General features: G+C 44.9%; 1 protein-coding gene across 17 annotated transcripts in view; it reads left to right on the top strand.

The window, feature by feature from the left end:
* Window positions 1–21,159, top strand: part of RBFOX1 (RNA binding fox-1 homolog 1) — a 1,450,244-nt gene that overhangs the window by 337,841 nt on the left and 1,091,244 nt on the right. For 15 of the 17 annotated variants that reach the window (XM_083473685.1, XM_083473688.1, XM_083473683.1 and 12 more), the window contains exon 3: window positions 15,835–15,867. The exons of the other annotated variants lie outside the window; for them this stretch is intronic. In XM_083473685.1, coding sequence (XP_083329811.1) covers window positions 15,835–15,867 — 33 coding nt within the window. The remainder of the gene's footprint in view (window positions 1–15,834; window positions 15,868–21,159) is intronic. 17 annotated transcript variants of the gene reach the window in all.

The following is a 21,159-nucleotide window of genomic DNA, read 5'->3' on the forward strand; positions in this document are numbered from 1 at the left end:
CTTTCCATATGCAGAAGCTTGGCAGATGAATCTTACTTCAACGCTGGCAAACAGCTGAAGGGGGCTGCCCCTGATACCCTCCAGTATTTGCTGCCTGAGTTGGTTGCCTTACTGGTCTTAATGGTAAGGCCAGCTGTGTCAGGGGTGCCAACTTGAATAAAATTGTGTGGAGACCCAGGTAAGCTCCACCCTGCATAATCAATCACAAGACACAGTGCAAACACTGAATGGGAATGTCCATCAACACTGTGGGGGCCCGGCCCCCTCTAGTATTTTATTGTGGGGGCCAAAGCTCCCACGGTCCCTAGGAGTTGGCTCCTATGTCTGTCAAGGGGTTGTACTGTGCTGAGATGGTGAGAGCTCTCTGCTAGAAATCATTATACTTGTCATCATGGAACGATGAATTCGCAGGGATCCCTGGGAACAAGAAATGACTGGTTGAGCAAGTTAGATCTATAGTGTGGCAATTGGACAGTGTGACTTTTGTATATGGTCTGAATGGGAATCTGTGCCCTCCTTAATGCTTTTTCCTCCTGGCTGGAATGTGCCCGTGGATGGTGGATCATGGCCTTTGTTTGCCTAGGATGGAACGATATGTGTGCAGAAACCAATGGCTTTTGAATGGCTGGAATGTATCTTATCCTACAAAGAGAAGAGTCACATCTATTGCTCCTCCCACTTTTGCCTCTGGCCCAGTCCCAGAAAGTTGCACAACAAGCAATGCAGCCCTCAGGCTGAAAAAGATTTCCCAATATCCCAGCCTTTCTTCTCAATGTGACCTGGTTCTCATGTTGTCAGAAGTAGGATCCTTGTCATCTCACCATGCTTCTGTGAAGCAGTAGCCAATGAAGTGTTGTGGTTGATGCTTATCCAATCGCTGTGTCCTGAGTGACCTTTCCCTCATCCCAATCAGTCCCTGTTCTGCTCCTGCCACCGAATCACAAAGCCTTATGTTTTAACAGAAACCTGACTGCCACTCAGTGTTCAAGTTGTCCCCATCATCACCTTGCAGAGAAGTCATTTGCTAATGTACAGTTTGCTCAGTGGACAGATGTTTGTAGCATCCCTTCCCTGCCTCCCTTGCTGCATGACTGAGACAGTAAGCAGCAACACTCCGCACTGCAACATTTCACTGCTGGCAGCACTCGGAAGGACTATTTCGTCTTTTAAAAAATGAGAACAATAATTGCAAACTAGTGGTGGTAAAACATTTCTAACTATCTTTAGATTAGCACTTTATAATTACCAAGGCTACACTTGTCTTAGTAACACATTTTTTTTTTTATGAAGCAAGGGGAATTACTGTTCACTCTTGTTTACCTGTTTGCATGCTCACACAGACACAATTTGAGTTTCCCCAAGCAGGGAAATAGTCTGCTTGGCACTCCTATTGTCCCATCCATTATTTACAGGCCTGGGCTCTTCAGATACTTACAGCAATGTCACAATAACCTCCATGAATTCTTGATTGAGGGATAAAAAATTAACCATATGAACTGAATTACTATTCAGCTAGGTTTTAAAACATCCACTACAAAGTTCCAAAGAATATCAGGACAACATTTAACGCTACACTGGAACCATCTCCCTTAACTGCGCCAACACTCTCCTCGTCTGGATGTCTCCCTGAATTGGAGCACTCCAAATTACCTGGTTTTGTTTCCAAACTGGAAATGACAGATTATTAATCCTCAGTTGTTACTTTTTTAAATTTCCAAATATTATGCAGGGACACAGGAGGCTGCCTTTTACGGAGTCATACTGTTGGCCCATCTAATTCAGTGTTGTCCACACTGATGGGCAGTAACTCTCCAGGGTTTCAGGAAAGGAGTTTCCCCTATCCTACCTGAAGACGCCAGCGATCATACCTGGGACCTTCTGCATGCAAAGCAGATGGTCTATCACTGAGCTACGTGGTTTGTGCAGCTTATGCAGTCTACTACAGGGTCCACCCCCCCATGTATTTCCACTTCATCTACACACATGGGGAAAGAGATTGAGTCCTTTTGGTATTTGATACCTGGAGGTGTGGCAGAAAGCTGTGCAAGAGGCTGTCTCATTAGCTTCCCCATTGACCACACTTACTGAAACACCATCGGTTGCATTGTGTGATTCCCAAGGTGTCCCATCAAGTTCACCAACAAAGAGAGAAGTTATGGAAAGGTCTTCTTTTAAACTTAAAGCAAGGGGGAAGGGGGGAGTCCTTCAAATCCCTTGACCGCCATGTAAGGCTAAGAAAGATAACTTGAAACTGCCTACTACCAAAAATTCAATGAAATTTCTCTCCCTCCACCCTATAAAGCAGCTGAAAACTATACCCCATTTTCCAGAGGGCAATTCTGGCGAGAAACTGGAGGAACAATTCCAGACCAGCATTAACCACATAGTGTGCTACATGGACTTCTAAGAAGTAGAGAGGGGTGTGATCTGCAGTATTCTTTTCAGTTTAACACTGAAATACTCTAAGCCAATTTGAGAGCTCAGAGAAATGTTCCTACTTAGCTCCAGCAAATCTTGCTGTCTTCAAAAGTCCCCAAAGTCAGTTGAACACTCACCCCAAATCATCAGCTTTCAGGAAAAATACATCTCCTGTGGCTTTCCAACTTTCGACTAGGGAACAAGCCATCCTTGTATCTTCTCTCTATGTGTCTATGATGTCTGCTCCTCCAATGACCATTTGACAAGGAACAGAAGGGCAGCATATTGCTGCAGGGTTGGGGGATCTGTGTAGGTAAATGGGAAGCCAGGGATTCTTCTATGGATCAGATTTTGGTCCAAGCTGGAGAAGATTTACTGTTCACAGACAATACAAAATCCAAGTAAAAAAATAGAACTTACAGAAATTTAAGACAATTAAGTCCCAACTTGTTCTATGAAGACTAAAAACAACAACACATTCATGTTCCTGTCAAAAGGCAAAGGGCAACCCCCATAAAAATGCCAAGAGAAAGCAGGAGTAAACCTTTTGGGAGCATCTCCCCCTTACAAGGCCCCTGGCAGTGGGGGGTGGAGGTGGGACAGGAGAGATGGAAAACCCCCACAAAACTCCTTGAGGTGGGCTTTTAGAAGTTTTGCCATTCATATCTAAGTGTACCTCAGGAGAACTGGCCAGCTTCTCTGCTGAGAAGGGGTTTATTTCTTCAATCACATAGAGGCAACAAGACTTTTGAGAAGTTCTTGGTGGAAACTGGGTAATAAGGGACCCATTTTCTGGAATGGGTCAAGGGATCAGTTACGCACCAGCAGATGGTGCAGAGTAGATGTCAACAAAACCTCCAGTTCTGCATGTGGTGGGCTACTAGAGTGTTCATGGTTCATATCCCAACATGCCTCAGAATAACTTTGCCATCATCTGCACCAAGAAACAAGCTCAGTGAGAAGCTGCAGTACTTTGATATACTCATTCAAAACTATGTCAGCTCATGAAGTCCATTGTGTTGATGCTGTGTGGAAGCTCCTTGTGGAAATTAGATCATGATGAATCTTTTCTGCAATGAGCCAAGTGACCGGTGCTTACCCATCAGCAGATGGTGCAGAGTAGATGTCAGCAAAAAGCGCCAGTGTTTCCCTTACTCGCATGTAAATGACTTTCGGAACATGCCCTCTGCCAGGTGTCTACTTTTACCCTTGGGGGAAAACGTGTTGTTCCACAAGAATGAGCTAAACGCCTTCCAGAGTCGGAGGGAAATGAGATTCAGATTAAAATTTGAGCTGCACTTTACCTGTCTCCAAGTCGTGTCATTTCGCCTTTTTAGAGCAGCATTAAGGGGAAAACAGCTTTAACTGCCTCTCTTTTCCCTTGTTGATCCCCTCCCCTCCTGCACAGCCTCTGCTGTACTTCACAGTGAGGAATCCAATTACCTGTGGCTGACTTGGTAGGATATCTGGATGCTGAAGTAGATCAGCAGAAATGGGCATCCGGCACCAGGCAGGGATAGCAAACAGCCTGGGATCGGTGAAATCAAATAATAGGTGACAACCTCATTTTATTAGAAGTCAGAATAACGATGAGAATTATTCAAAAGAACAGCAGTGTCTGTGAGGGTGTGCGTGCAGAACCAAACACTCATGCATAGTTTGTCTCACAGTTGTTTGCCCTACAATAGCAGTGAAAGCCTCCCCCCTGCATCTGCCTCCTGAGGCGGATACCACATTCAACCCAACGGTAGGGTCACCCTGATTATTTTGCTTGTTAGCTAACACTGCAATTGTTTGGGATGAAAATGCTACATTCTAGCCCCATCTGCATGATACGTTTAAAGCAGTACTTGCACCATTTTAAACAGTCATGGCTTCCCCCCCAAAGAATCCTGGGAACTGTTAAGGGTGCTAACTGAAATCTGTTGGGAGATTTCCCTATTTGCCTGTGTGGTGGTGTGGTTAAGAGCGGTGGACTTGTAATCTGGGGAACCGGGTTCGCGACTCCGCTCCTCCACATGCAGCTGCTGGGTGACCTTGGGCTAGTCACACTTCTCTGAAGTCTCTCAGCCTCACTCACCTCACAGAGTGTTTGTTGTGGGGGAGGAAGGGAAAGGAGATTGTGAGCCGCTTTGACAGTCCTTAGGGTAATAATAAAGCGGGATATCAAATCCAAACTCTTCTTCTTCTTCCTCAAGGAGGTACAATTCCAAAAGTGGTTTTATGGTCAATCCCTCTTCCCAGGTAACTCTTAACAATTGTAGATCTGTGGGTTGCATTTACCCACTGCATACACAAGAGTCACAAGCAGGACACGCACAAAGAGAGAGCAAACATATGTGCAGGACACATACAGGCACAAAAGCAGATCAGCTGAGGAGGGGGGTTATTTACGGTTGCCATATTTCAAAAAGTGAAAATCCGGATAGAAAAGCTGTTGAGTTGGTTTTTTTGGGGGGTGGGGTACAAATCCCATTGAAGTTGGGGGAATCCTGGATGTATGGCAACCATAGGTTATTGCGCCTCCTTCTACTTCTAATGTGTCTTGAGGGGTCGAGCTGCATTTTCATCAGAGCTCTGGGATGGGCAGTCCAGCACTGTGTCTACTTCAAAGTTTTTTTTCTTGTTTTTCAGTGCCAAAATTAGTTGGGAAATATGGGAATGTGGGGGAGGAACATCAGGCCAGGATGCTAAATGCACCCCTTCAGGCCTTTTTATCTAGCCTTTGGGTCTTTCCCCAGATCACAACCATGTCTCTCCAGTCTACACCCCTCATTGATTCTGCTTCTCACTGCAAGTGTCTTTGCTGAGCTAGAACGTTGTCCTTGAACGCTGATAAACTTGCTTGTCCAGCTATAGGATAGGGAGGGTGTGTGAGAGAGTATGCATAGACACTACAGTGGTGCCCCACAAGACGAATGCCTCGCAAGATGAAAAACTCGCTAGACGAAAGGGTTTTGCGGTTTTTGAGCTGCTTCGCAAGATGAATTTCCCTATGGGCTTGCTTCGCAAGATGAAAACGTCTTGCAAGTTTGTTTCCTTTTTCTTAACACCGTTAATACAGTTGCGACTTGACTTCGAGGAGCAACTCATAGAACGCAGTGTGGTAGCCTTTTTTGAGGTTTCTGGTGATTTTTGAAGCCTTTCCAAAACTTTTCCGACACCGTACTTTGCAAGACGAAAAATTCGCTAGGTGAAAAAACTCGCGGAACGAATTAATTTCGTCTTGCGAGGCACCGCTGTAGTTTAATGTACAAAGGTAAAATTTGAATCCCTTGCACCACCCATTTTTGCTTCTGGCCCCACACACCATTGCCATGTGGCCCTCAGACGTTTGCCCAGAAGGGAATGTGGCCCTTGGGGTGAAAAATCCACTCAAGGTGTGCATATACTGGTAATCCCCATTTTAGGCACAACCAATATGTGCATGATTGTGCATACTCACACAGCACCAAACCCAGAAGTGACTCTGAAACGTCATCAAAGATGGCCATTAAAAGGGTGGAATGGCGCAGCTGGGGTAGAATGGGCCAGAGCAGGGGCAGAATGGGGTGTTTCAATTTCGCACAATTTCACACAAGCGCGCAATGACTCAAAATGCAATCCCAGCGCAAATCAGGGGGTTGTCTCTATATCTTGCATTAGAGATACATAACTTTTCTGTACTTTGTTTAAATGCAGGAAATGATCTCAGGCATTAGCCATTATGTAGAGATAACAAGTGGCTCTTGCTGGTATGCGAACACACCCAGTTTGGCATGCTATTTTTTATTATTATTATAATCCTTTAGACTGATAAGCATCAGCTATTATGGCTTTTCTTTCCAAGGATTAAACACGTTAAAAAACCTGCATCTTTCTGGAAGATTACAATAAAATGCCAGTGATCTGTGCAAAATAGCCAGTAGGGTACTTTTGAAATGGTAAAACAGGCTGCAGAGATTCTTGGTATGTTAAAAGTGCTAGTAATCTCTTATGCTCTTGTTGGGAAGATAGCTGCATAGAGGGTACTTTTCAGATCCCAGTGGAGGAAACTGCATAAGTATTGATTTGCAATGTGCAGAGTTTTTATTTTTTAAAAAGATTGGATATATTAAGGACATTGTGGCAAGTTTGACATAAGCCTATTACCAAGGACAATTTCAGAGTTAAGAAAGCATATTCTATGGTAGGTAGGAGGCTGAGGTCATAGTATGAACTGATTTATTTTAATTTTCATGGGTAAAAGTTTTCAGAATCAACCAGCGTTGGCTCATAATACCCCTACTGTGACGACTCAATCTTACTAAGTAACCATCTTACATTATCAAATGTTGAGGCCCTGGTTTTAGCACCAGGAAATGAGTTATCCTTTCATGTCAACACAGCGGCCTAGGACTTGGTATAGTCCTTCAGAAAGCAATTGCTAGATTTCTTGTGCTCTTTTTGCTATTTTATCCATAGTCACCTGGACTGCACTTCATTTTTGGAGCTGCAGATGTGAGCATTATCCTACTTCCACTACATCACAGAGATGTGCAAGGTAGGAGGGGTGAGCAAATGGTTATTAGCAAGAACATGGAATGGAACCTATGAAATGACCACTCCTAGTCATCCCCCCAAAATTGTGGTCTTTCCCCAACTCCCCTGCTGCCAAATGTAGCAGTGCCCATGTGTCCCCCAGTTGTGTGATTCCTTTGCCACCCATATCAAAAGGATTCTCACCTATCTGCTTCATCTGAATAAAGATAGTCGTGGTCCATGGGGTGACACAGAGAGGGTGGGGCTGCTCACCTGCCTTCTCAGCACCGAGCATCAGTGCCAGTTCCTGAAAAGGGGAGGGGAGGTGCATGCGGAGCTAGGTGTGAGCTTAGCGATGGAGTCAATGCAGTGCTACTTCCCTTGTTTCCCTCTCCCCCAGCAACTCCCGTCTCCTTCATAGGGACCAGCATTGATGTCTGATGTCTGGAAGGCAGGTGAGCAACACCACCCTGCTTGCAATACACCACTGACTGCTACTGGACCCAAGTAAGAAGGTCCGTGTAGAGCTTGTCTGAATTTCGGGGTGGAAGTCTTGTTAGAATAAAGTTATAAACTCAAAAACAAAAAAGCAGCCAGTCCCCAGTGGGACCCTCCAACCAGCTTAGCCCTCTGAGGCCTGGGGCAAAAGTACCCAGCTGTCCGCCCCACACCTGGTATTGACCTGCAAGTAAGCACTGTCATAGAGGTATACAAATTGCCCACATCCACATTGGCTGTGCTTGGGGCAAAAGATGCTTCCTTGTATGCATGGGTTTCCTACACTTGGATCAGGACAGGTAGATAGGTAGATCAACTGTAGCTTTTGAAACATTTGCCACTTCTGGGTAACACGGCGAGACTTCCCTTTCATTGCATTAGCTTGCAACCCCAAGCCGTTTTAGTCCAGTACGAAGCCAGCATGTGGGACTAATATGTTAACATCTGTTCCGTACAGCAAACGCACAATGACCTTGGTGTATCATCATTAATTTTCTCTCCAAACAAACCAGCCAGAACTATTGCTAGTAGAAACAATTTGAGGAACATCAGCATATAGTCAAACTTATTTAGTCTGTGACATTGATAGAAGGCCTGTTGCTGTTTGAACACAAATTCATCAAGGCAGCGGAGGCGGAAAACTCGCCTCAACGGAACATACAGCAATGGTCGGTACACTGGAGACATTTCGCTTTCCCCCACCCTCCCAGTTCTGTCTCTTTTCAAATGCTGAATGGACCATGCAGTCTTTCGAAAAACCTTGGGCAGATAAATTTAATCTGAACACATCCAAGCTTCGACAAATATATTCATCTTCATTTCAACGCCTTATAGTTTCAGAGATAAATGCTTAAATCAACAAAGTGGTAACAGCACTCCTCATAGAAATTTTACTAGATCATTCAGGCCTAGCCTTGATATCAAGAGTTACACCATGCAAAGAAGAGACACATTTCTTGGTTTCTTTACATTTTTAAGTGACAAACAGCTTGGGGACTGGACTTAGTTATGGAATTTGTCTAGAATGTTTTTATTTAAAAGTTTGAAGCACTAAGGCAGAGATGGGGTAGTCTGTGGCCCTCCAGCTGCTAATGGCTGACAACATGGGCAATGGATGAACGTGGGCAATGGTCACTGGGACTAATGAAAGCAGGAGCCCAGCAACTTCTGGAGAGTCACGAGTTCCCCACCTCTGCACTAAGGGTCTGAGAAAGGGTTTGGAAGCAGAACAGAGTCCTTATCAACTGGGGCGAAGATCCACAAACTGCCAAAGTTGCTCACTCATCTGGTCTGTATTGCTGAGTCCAAGCTATTAACATGATATTGGGTTTTATTCCCCCTAAGAGCCCAAGCTCTTTTGGAAGCCATCTCCCCAGAGACAGGCTGTAGCTCAGTGTTAGAGCAGCTAAAGGTAGAAAAGTCCCATGTTCCATCCCTGGAATCTCCAGGTGGGGCTATGAAAGACCCCTGTCTGAAATCTTGGAGAGTTGCTTAACTAGATGGACCAATGGTCTGGTGTGGCAGCTTCCTATGCTCCCGGTAGTAGCCAGTGGGCCATGGGTGTAACTGTGTTCCTCACCTGCCTTCTCAGTTCTACACTTTGCTGCAACTTACCAAGAGCAATCCAATGCTCCTGGTTATTACTGCACCCATGCTGTGGCTGAACTACACTACTCTCCTGGTGCCTTAACCCTTCCTGTCAGTAAACAGCAATGTCTGGAAGGCAGGTGTACTGATAAATACTTGGAGAAGTTCACAAATGCAGCCCCACCCCCCCCCAACACTGCCCTCCTGGCCGCTACTGTAGGTTCCTATGATTATGTCTATTTAGGATGCTATTCATTTTAAGAACTTTATATCTTCTTCTTCTTCTTCTTCTTCTTCTTCTTCTTCTTCTTCTTCTTCTTCTTCTTCTTTCTTCTTCTTCTTTTGTATTAGGTCTCTGGCCCTGAATTCAAATGATAACCCTTTCAGTTCCCTAAGCTACTCCTTACTAGTACTTTGGAAGCAAATAATATTGACACTGAGTTCTTAGTTCAACTAGTCCCTGCAAAGAACACAAGACAGACAAGCCGCAATAATCAATAAAACGCAGTGGGTGTTACCTGATGCTTCCAAAGAAGCCACAACAAGAACAAAATGTTGATACGTTCAAACATTCACACAGTTTACGATGTTTGCCTTTCTGTAATTCCTTCTCAGTTGTGGTGCAGTGGGTGCAAACCTAACTCTCCAAGAGTCATGCTCCTCTTAGTTAGAGAAAATGTAGGTTATGATAGCAAAACCATCTATGTTAGACAAGTCAGTTAACAAGATCATACGACCTTTCCTTCCAAGTTCCTCACATATAACCCAGTGTGAAAAATAAAAGCAGCTGCCAGAGCTCTGCAAATAAATAAAGGTTCTTTTTCTGGTAATCGGTTTTCTACAGAAGTGCATTTCGAGAGACTAGGACTATGCTGCTTGCAGCCTTGAATCACAAAAGACCCCATGGTCTTCATCCAAGGAGCTCATGGTAGTATTTTCATGAGGTTTACCTCTCCATTTTATCATCACAATAACCCTGCAAGGTAGGATGGACTGAGTGAGAGTAACTGGTTGAAGATCACTGATCATGGGTGAGTGGGTCTTCAGACCCAAATATCCCCACTCCTGGTCAAACATTCTAATCATTGACCATGCCACAAAATGGGGGTGGGAAATCTGTGGCCTTTGGTCTAATTTCATGTGAGGGAGGAAGAAGGGGTTAAAGTGGATGGCAGAAAAGTAATGGCCCCACATATCTTTGACTCTAGTCCCTCCTACCTCCAGTATGCGGTCCCTGACAGATTAACTCTGAAGGAGTGCAGCCAAACTACAAAAAGGTTGCCCTGGCATAGACATATTTTGTCAATTACTGCAGATACCCCAGAAATGTAGCTGTAGTAATTGTGCTAGTTTAGTGGTAGTACCAGCAGGATGCTTTGGTCCAGTCTGGGCAAGACTGAACCCTTTACTAGGAACCTGATATCCAGAAGAGATCAAGAGGTTACAGAGATCAGGGCGGGAAGACAGCAGTAAAAAATTCATTAAGTTCCCAGAAGTTCCCAGAGTTGTGGGCTTTTTTGGAATTCTGAGCTACAGTTCATTCTTAATGGAGTTACCGTGCCAAGTTTGGCTGACTGTTTGACCTCCCCTTTTTAGGAGTGTGATGATGTGTGAAAGCCTTGCTGTCAGACAGAAGCAATAGTGATGCAATTTTCAGGGCTAATGATTCAGCTGACCTAATGTCCTCTTCCAGCTGCTTTCTATTACTGTTGCTTAACTGGGACGATGAAGGCTCAAGGGACTGGCTTTATATAATGAACTTACTGTGCAATTATGGGCAGCTCCAGCAGGCATCTAGAGCAATATCCTTTTTTCATTTTTGGACACTGAGCCTTTTAAAAAACAAATGAACATTAACCTGGTGTAATGTGGACATTCCCTACAGTTTTTTTGCGACCATCATGAAAGTCCCCGTAACTTTTTGGATTTCCCTTTGAATCTTCAGCTGGTCCACAATGAGGCAAAGAAACTTCTTGTCCTCCTGTAGAGCAACATAACCAAAATAAAGTGGCACAAGCAATGGCCATGAAGAATAAGTAAGTTTTTAAGAGGTTCCAAAAAGGCATCACCAGACATATATAATGTTCTGCTGCTTTTAAACTGGCTAATCAATTCTGGGGTCCAGGAGTTTTTGTCACTCTGAGCTTATTTTTGAGGTGGCTAAGGGGTGTTTGTGAATCTCCTTTCTTTCATTCTTCAAATCAATCATCTCACCAGTGATCTGCACACCTCGGCCTTCCCAAGTGCTCAGACTTCAATTAAAGCCCAGTGAAATGACATGTGACAACTTTTTCCATCGTGCTTTTTCAGAGCAGGGGTTGTGGGCAGCTGGGGGGGTGTGTGCAGAGGGCTGGAAAAATGCAAAGAAGAACTTTATTTTATCTGTCCTGAATTTTACAACATTCAATTTCATTGGCTACCCATGAGTTTTAGTGTTATGACAGAGGGGAGTCCCCCCCCACCCTATCTTCACTTTCTCCATACCATGCACAATAACTTTTATCATGTCTTTATGCCTCCTCTGAGGGTGGGGACAAAATGACAGAGCTTCTCAGTGGTGGCTCCTTGTCCGCGGAATGCTCTCCCCATCACTGCCTGTTTTTAGGTTCCTTTGGGCTTGACTTTTCTGCTTACTTTTTAGTGGAGTAGGGTGGTTGAGTTGGATCTGCACTTTTAGGCATATTATTACGAGTATTGCTTAAATTTTCTAATGTTTGGTTTTGTAAGTCACCTTGAGTTCATCTTTTTGAAAAAATGTGACATCATCACCATCAAGTAAACAGGATTCTGTTGGAACCCTGCTCTTGTTGAGGCTTGAAAACTCAAGCATACCCCCGTCTCCCATTTGCCTGCACTTCAAGTTCCAGTCTGCTTTGCCAGACCCCATTGGTATGTGTGCCATACCTCAGTAGGCAATGGCAATCAATGCTCATTGAAAAAGCATCTCCTATCTGTCAAAAGCCATTGAGCAAGCATTTTTGGCTAGCTCTAGAAACATCCACCGTGCCCACTGGTGCTCAATAGCAAGCAAGGAAGTGCATGAATGATGATGATGGTGCTATTCCCAGTATACCACCTTTATTAAGTCTTGATACAGTTTCATGGCAATAATATATAACTCTAACATTCCAAGCCTGTATATTTCAGGGGTGGTTTTAGAAACAACACACTGTAAGCACAGATGTTGAATAAGAAGGTGAAGTGACTGATGGGCTGTCTGGCTGTGACGTTAATCAATATGTTAATGAGGGATGGGCTGAGCAGCTAATTCTGTCCCATTGCGGTGTCACTTGTACTCAATCTTATGTCTGTTATGTGTGCCGTCACATGCCATTCTACCCCATCGATTGTAATTTGTATGCACTTCACATGTGCATTATACTTACAACATGCACTTTCAATACATTCGCCAGTAAAATATGCGTTTTTTGTATGCAACTCTTATGTAAAGTGCATATTTTTGTGAGCACTATTTGTATACCAAAATATGCAGAGCAGAATCCAAAGATGTGAATAATCCAGCAGCCTATTCCATAAACTGTGTAGACATGCCTTTGTAACATGAATTTTCTTTTTTAACCCATCAGTATTTATTGATGTTTTGATGGTGTTTTAAACCATATTGTACTCCACCTGGAAATATTTTTTATAAGAGTGCACATTATAAATATGGAAATGTTTTCACAAGGGGCTAAGAAAACAATATGGATTGTTTCAATGTGATGGCAGTCAGCACAACATTAAAAATGAAATGCTACATACATCTATGGAATGGAATGCATAAGCATCCCAGAACTGGTTAAAGTGTCGCTGTTGATTTTGTGTGTGGCTTGGGGCTTATATGGGCAGGCTGTTGATGTATAGTAATACATTTAAAGCAGTATCATGCCACTTTAAAGCTTCCTGGCTTTCGCAAAAGAATCCTGGAAGCTGTAATTTGGTTAAGGGTGCTGAGAGTTGTCAAGAGACATCTTCTTCTTCTTTGGCGATCACTTGTAGCCGAGGAAGATTGTCTTCCATAAACACAGTTTTAACGGTGGGTCCATAAGTGACTGTGGAGGCCAATTCTGGATCCACACGCCCTTCCACAGTGGGGACATTGGTTTCTGGGCGGGAGTTGATCACAGTGTGGATTTGCCAAGGGTGCCTTCCTCTTAGCACATTTCTCCCTTTCGTCCTGAGTTTGAGTGTCTTCAAAGCCCTTGACACCTTTGGTAATGGCTGTTCTCCAATTGGAGCGCTTGCAGGCCAGTTTTTCCCAGTTGTCAGTGTTTATACTGCAGTTTTAAAGACTTGCCCTGAGAGAGTCTTTAAACCTCTTTTGTTGACCACTGGCATTATGCTTTTCATTTTAAAGTTTAGAATAGAGTAGTTAAAAGACATCTATTCCACTCAGAAAGCTACAGTTCCCAGAGTTCTCTGGGAAGAGGGATTGAATGTTAAACCACTTCAAGGTAAGATCAAAATCCCACACTCACTGAAATCCTTTTAAAAAAAATAAAGTGCCTTGTGAATGATGCAGAAAAAAATTGAAGCTTCTTTCACAGAGGAAGGAACCCTTGGATAAATCTGAGGAAAGCACTATAATGAATGGCACAAAATAAGATTTCACTGAGCAGCCAACTTAGGGAATCTAAAGCGTTTGAAACCCCAGACTGTTTCCTATTGAGGACAGGAAAGGAATGCCATACTCGTGCTTTGATTTCTCCTGACTACATTGTCGGCTTTCTTAAATGAGAGGCAGAGAGAGAATGTCAGTGAGAGAAATGAGGACTCTTGAAAACCACGTGAAAAGAGCCCTAACCAAGAAGAATGCTGGAAAGCAAAAAGGTCTGTAAAGGTGTGCAGCAGCCTACATGTGCAGAATGATCAAAGGGCTATGAAAGACACATCTCCTCCATTGCAGGATCTTACTTTTCATCTAGCTCCTCCAACAGGTGCCATGATAGCTGTGCCACTTGCAAGAAATGGCAGATGTTGCCGACAGAGAGAAGAGAAAGTGAAATGTAATGCACAGTGACAGTTTAGGGAATAGAATAGTTGTAATTAAAAACCAGGGGAGGGCCCTAGCTCAGTGGTAGAGCATCTGCTTCACATGCAAAAGGGTCCAGGTTCGATCCCCAACATATCCAGGTAGCGCTGAGAGAGTCCTCCCTGGCTGAATCACTTGAGAGTGATTCTTCTGGTCAGTGTGGACAGCACTGAGCTAGGTGGATCAATAGTTTGATTCAGCCTAAGAGAGGGAGGGGGGCTTTCAAATTTTAGCACTGCCCTGTCTGAGCCCAAAATTTGGCACACCCACCCACCCGCCTTCCATTCTGCTCAATTCATGATGTCATAGTTGCACCGTCCTGCCTCTAAAGAGGGATTACAAATGGGGAGAGTGCTGTTGTACTCAGCTCCTGCTCTGGGGATTCTCATAGGCTGGCCTCTATGAGAACAGGATGTTGGACTAGAGGTGTCATTTGCCTGATCTAGCAGATTCTTCTTATGTTCATAACTCCCACCATCCCTCATCATTGACCATGATGCCTGTGGTTGATGGAAGTTGGAATCCACCAACATCTGGAGCAGAGGCACCAGTTTGCAAGGGTGATTGGGGTGCCAGCACTGTGCATGTGGACATTACATGCACACAATGTCCCAATGTCATACGCGTGACATCAGGATGTTGGGAGGACCTGGGGTGGAGGCAAATGTGGTGGTATCACAGCTTCAATGGCAGATGTCTCCTCCCCCTGCTCATGCTGTCACTACCAGCAGAGGGATGCTTTGACCCTCCTTCCTCTCCTCAGCAGGAGGAGAAGAACAAGAAGGAGTCAGCCATTGAAGCCACACCATGCTTGGCTCTGTGCTCAGCCTCCTCCATCCCTTGATTTTTTTTGGACCATGGGGGGGGGGGTTCCCTCCCAAAACTATTGGTGGGAGGACAAGAGGGCTCTGCCCTCATGAGTTGGCTCTCCTGATCTAGAGGGACTTGTTATATAATTACCCTTTTCATTGAACTCAGCAGCTTTTGCACAACTGATAGTGGCACAATTACATGTTCTCTAGTCCTATGCTACACATAATATTTTGAAAGAGAATGAAAAACAGAGCTTCGGCTTAGTATTTGCCTCTGGCTGCAGCTCATTCCTAATGGTCTGAAGCAACAGGGAGAAAGAGACCAATGAATGACCCCGTAATGCTTGCTTTGAAAAAGTAGAGCAGAATATTGGCAAATACTTACACAGGCCAGGGTCAAGAAAAGTGGTATGCTTCTGAACACCACTTGCTGGAAACCTCAGGAGGAGAGAGTGCTGTAGTGCTTAGGCCCTGCTCATTGGCTTCCCAGGAACATCTATTTGGCCACTGTAAGAAAAGGATGCTGGACTACATGGATGCTGGACTACATGGATCTTTGATTGAATCTAGCAAAGCTCTTCTTGTATACAAGCTAATACTCTTGGCACAACACCAGCTGAGGTACAGTAGAGGACAAGATAGCCATTCTTCCCTCTGGGAAGCATGCACAGAGCATAAGGTAGCCAAGTCGCTGTACTAAAGTTTCCAGCTTGAGACCCCTAACATGGGCATAAAGCAATAGAACTGGTTGTTTTCCCTGATTCCATTTTGACAGTTGTGTGTCACACTTTTAGAAAGGAGAAGACCAATTTACACTGAAGTTAAATGTTTTCACTTCCTCATCAGAATAGGAGAGAAGCTTGCTGCATCGTGGACATACCTCTTGCCATGACCCTCCAGCCACAATAGCTTAAGAGGCAATTAATCCAATTCCTTATTTGTTGAATCAATACTAATGCAATGTTTTCCCTCTCCTATAATTTGCAGGCTTTGACTGTTCTGACCGTCAACAACATCGAGGTAGGGAATTCTGGTTTGTTCTGACTGCATTTATGTCTCTGAGTGATTGAGGAAATCTGGCTGCCTGCGTACGATGGAATGTATACATTTGAGCTTTAAGGTTCTTCCTTAAGTTGCTTTGGTATCGTTGTATCAGGTTGTTTGGATTTAATTCACAAGGACATTATTTTGGAATAGCTTTATTCTTCTCTATCCTGTTTCAACTTTCTAATCCTCCACATTTCTGTAAATCTAGCAAAAGAGGTGTAGAGCATAACCTGCTCAAACCATAATGAGAGCTATGTACATGCTGAGATTCCTGTGGGAATATGGTTATAGGTACAGAATTAAACTTTCTGAAACTTGTGGCCATCATTTTATTTTGATTTAGTTTCTAGCCCCTGTGACTGTTAAAAGTTGCTTGCTTGCTTATAAACCTTATTGTGGGTGAAAAAATATAAGTCCTGAAGAAATAACTTTACAGGTTGTAATAATATAAGTCACTCCTTGATTTATTGGCAGGAGTGGGGGTATGTGATTTGTGTGAAACATTTGCCCTAGTGTACCTTATCTCCAGGAAGAGAAACTGGTAACTTCTTGTTGACTGGAGCCAACCAGTGCCAATGGTAGAAGACCAGTTCGGTCCTCATGATATCAGTGTCTAGAACTGTGGCATTTCTCTTTTCCACATAGAAAAGAATGGCACACAGTCATTCATATGGAATAAAGTCAATGTGTGCACTTATGGACATTGTTGTGTTGGAATTAGAACTGATCCTTTCCCTGGCAACTCACCTCCTGGAAACCTGCTCCAATCTGCATAACTCTACCTGTTTATTTGAATAGCCCCACCTCTCTCGAATGAGAAATGTGTGACCCTTCAGATCTTGTTGGATTATAACTCCCATCATCCTTGATCATTGGGCAAGATGGCGGGAGCTGATGGGAATTGGTGTCCGATGTCTGCCAACCTTACTATCTGCATTAGAGGCTCATATAGTCCATTGCATGGTGACTCAGGTGACCCCATTTGTGGAACTACCTGTCTTTGAAGGTACAGTCTGGTGATTCCCTCCCCCCATCAGCTATAAATGTATCTATTCACACATTGTGGAGAAAAATGTAAACCTAAGCACAGGGGGGTTTTTTTATGTCTACAGCTGGACTATTTGTATGGCTAGGTGCTGTGTCTTTCATCTTGTTTAATTTAATGTGCATATTGTTATTTATAGTATGTTATTGGTACACAGCACAGGAATGGTCCAAGGCATTTTGCTCTCTGATGACAAGTTAATGCTGCTCTCCCCACTTTCCATATGCAGAAGCTTGGCAGCTGAATCCAACTTCAATACTGGCCAACAGCTGGAAGGGGCTGCCCCTGATACCCTCCAGTATTTGCTGGTGGTTGCCGTACTGCTCTTAATGGTAGCACCATCCCTAACAGGGATGCCAACTTGAATAAAATATTGTGGGCCCCCCGGTAAACCCCACCCTGCATAATTGATCACATGATGCAGTGTACACACACCATTTGAATGGGAATGCCCATCAACTTTGTGGGGAGCCGGGCCCCTCAAATATTTTATTGTGGGGGTCAAAGCCCCCATTGCCCCTAGGAGTTGGCTCCTATGAGCCCTGACATTGCCCTGGCGTCCTCTGGGATAAAGTACAGTATAAAAGTACAGTGAATTAATAAATAAAACATCTGAAGGGCCGCAGATTCCCTGTTCCCTGTATTATAGGAAGACAGAATCCATATCCCTATTTTCTGAATCCTTCGTGGGAAGAGGGCAACTGGGGATAAGTGCATTACCTACCTGCCTCCACTATTGTCATGCTCACCAACCTCCACACATGGGAAGGCTAACTTTTGAAGTGGGAAGCTTATAGGGTTCCCACACAGTTTGAGAGCCTGGGAATTCAGGGTTGCGACTCACAAGTGGGGAGCGTGCATGGAAAAGACTGGATGGAATCTCATGGAGGGTTGTGAGCATTTAGTTGGCCACTGTGAGAACAGGATGCTGTACTTGATGGGCCTTTGGTCTGATCCAGCAGGGCTCTTCTTAAATTATTATGGGATAGTAACATGGGAATGAAGCTAGTGTGCTCATGTCCTCTGTCCCTCATCATACGATGGTGAAAATATTAGGACCTGGGGTATGTTTCTGAGTCTTTGTGTGTTTTGCATGATGGCTAATAATTTCCCAGGTTGCTCGCATGGATCTGTATGTGAGAAGCTGCTGGCATGCTTTGAAAAAGAAATCTATTAGCTGCCATGTTTTTTCTTTCACAGAAGTAAGCTGTTAATTCCCTGTTGCTGCAATGGCCCAGCCACTGTGCCTTAAAAAAATAAAACCAGCCTTATTTTATTTCAGTGAACAGAGACTTCCTCATTTAAATGTAATATCAGTTGATAGCCTAGAGAGTGTTTCTATATGAAGCTGGCCCCAGCTTCACAGCAGGAAATTTGTGATGCTCGCTAAAGCTAATGTTTAACTATAACAAAATGTCTAGGTGACTGTTTCAGTCAGATAAATTTTTAATAGGAACCTTTGGTAAATTAAATTGCATTATTAAAGAGAATAGATAAACTTGGCTAGTTGCTTTAAAGAACAAGGACATAAGTTCACTTGCATTTGGAACAGGAATGACAATCTAATTCACTCAGATTCAACTTGAAAGTGATGTTTGCAAGCCTCAGACCTGCCTGTCGTACAAATATGAATGCTAGATTAAACATTGCTGAGTATGACAAAGTTCAGAATTCTGGTAATCTGTGACTATAACAATTTTTGTGTTTCTATATGCTAACAAACTGTTTTGTTTTTTTAAATGGAGAAAATAGATAGGTTTCACAAACATATTCACATCTCCTTAAAAAAAGGACACAAGTTTTATTTAGTAGTGGGGGCCAAAGAACCCATTTTGTTCCTGAAACATGTAATGTGAAATTAAGTGTCACTTTCCCACTTCAATTGACATTATTAGCTGCCCCCAGGAAGTAGGGGAGGTGATAAAATAATGGAGCATTTCTGCTACGAAACAGTGTAGAAAGAAGATAGAGAATTGCATACAAGGCTGCTTGGTTGGGGGTTGGTTGGTAGCAAATCAAATAATAATAGTTCAGCCTAGGGATGGATGAATCTTGTGAATATCGGTTTCATATAGTTCCACTATTAATTTTAAATTGTCATGTTTGCAGATATCAGTTTGCCTTTTTTTAAAAAAGGAAAGAGTCCTTCTTTTCATGACATTTTCTCAGTACTTTAGTATGCATTTTTCCTTATATGTACTTTTTTGCAATTTTGGGAAATATGTACATTTATGAAAGCAATTTCTCCTACCAGAATGCATTTTTGTAAGTTAAATTAAACATTGCGCTTTTCTGATCATTCCATCACACCAGGCATTTCTGCTTGCCAGAAGGAACAACCCTCCCTCTTGCCCCCCTGTGCACTTTTCTGGGGGTACTCCTGGCTTTCCAGAGTGGATTTGGAGGAAGGCACAGGGTACGGTGGTGGGAGAAGTGGGTGCCCTTACACTAGCTTCTGCTAGCAGTCTGGGTAGGTTAAATCCAGGCTATGACTTTTTGTACACATTTTCTGGTTGCATAACTGCACTACAAAATTCAGGGATGTGTAAAGTAGAACACAGAGGTGCATTTTAGCTCATGTATTGTTTCAGAAAATGTGTGGGTTTAGTTTAAAATGCAAGCTAAACTAAATTCCCCACCAATACCCTATAGGGATGGAGGAAGACATTCAATGCAGTTCACATTTACAGTGGTGCCTCGCAAGACAAAATTAATTCGTTCCGCAAGTTTTTTCTTCTTGCGAGGTTTTCGTCTTGCGATGCACGGTTTCCCATAGGAATGCATTGAAAATCAATTAATGCGTTCCTAGGGAAACCGCCTTCAGACCAGGTCCGGGGACAGTCTGTCCCCCGACCTCTTCTGAAGGCTGGGGGGGGGACAAGGGCTTTTCTTCCCACCCCCAGCCTTCAGAAAGCTGTTCTGAAGGCTGGTGGTGGGAAGAAAAGCCCTTCTTCCCACCTCCCGCCCCGCAAGCTCTGGGGACAGGAGGGCTTTGCTGCCGACCGCCAGCATTTTAAAAGCCCCTGCTGTCCCTGGGCGATTTTAAAATGCTGGCGGGCGGGAGCAGAGAAGCAGCCCCCTGCGACCCTCTCCCGGCTGGAGAGGTGACGTGCGCCTATGGCAGGAGCCTCCATAGGCGCGGGTCACCTCTCCAGCTGGGAGAGCGCACGGGGGGCTAAAGCAGCCCCCTGCGACCCTCCCCCGGCTGGAGAGGTGACGTGCGCCTATAGCAGGAGCCTCCATAGGCGCGCGTCACCTCTCCAGCTGGGAGAGCGTGCGCGGGGCTAAAGCAGCCCCCTGCGACCCTCTCCCGGCTGGAGAGGTGACGTGCGCCTATGGCAGGAGCCTCCATAGGCGCGGGTCACCTCTCCAGCTGGGAGAGCGCGCGGGGGGCTAAAGCAGCCCCCTGCGACCCTCCCCCGGCTGGAGAGGTGACGAGCGCCTATGGCAGGAGCCTCCATAGGCGTGGGTCACCTCTCCAGCTGTGAGAGCGCGCGGGGGGCTAAAGCAGCCCCCTGCGACCCTCCCCCGGCTGGAGAGGTGACGTGCGCCTATGGCAGGAGCCTCCATAGGCGTGGGTCACCTCTCCAGCTGGGAGAGCGCGCGGGGGGCTAAAGCAGCCCCCTGCGACCCTCCCCCGGCTGGAGAGGTGACGTGCGCCTATGGCAGGAGCCTCCATAGGCGTGGGTCACCTCTCCAGCTGGGAGAGCGCGCGGGGGGCTAAAGCAGCCCCCTGCGACCCTCCCCCGGCTGGAGAGGTGACGTGCACCTATGGCAGGAGCCTCCATAGGCGTGGGTCACCTCTCCAGCTGGGAGAGCGCACGGGGGGCTAAAGCAGCCCCCTGCGACCCTCCCCAGGCTGGAGAGGTGACGCGCGCCTATGGCAGGAGCCTCCATAGGCGCGCGTCACCTCTCCAGCTGGGAGAGCGTGCGCGGGGCTAAAGCAGCCCCCTGCGACCCTGTATGTTAGGCAAAATTGCATACACATTCACACCGAAATGCTGATAAATTTCCATCAGCATATGGTTGGGAGGATGGAGAAGTAGAAGCATGTTTCTTTCTCCCCTCCCTCATGAGGAGTTTGGATTTGATATCCTCCTTTATCACTACCCGAAGGAGTCTCAAAGCGGCTGACATTCTCCTTTCCCTTCCTCCCCCCACAACAAACACTCTGTAAGGTGAGTGGGGCTGAGAGACTTCAGACCAATATGACTAGCCCA

Source organism: Podarcis liolepis, assembly GCF_965112155.1.
Source record: "Podarcis liolepis genome assembly, chromosome: 14".
NCBI lineage: Eukaryota > Metazoa > Chordata > Lepidosauria > Squamata > Lacertidae > Podarcis > Podarcis liolepis.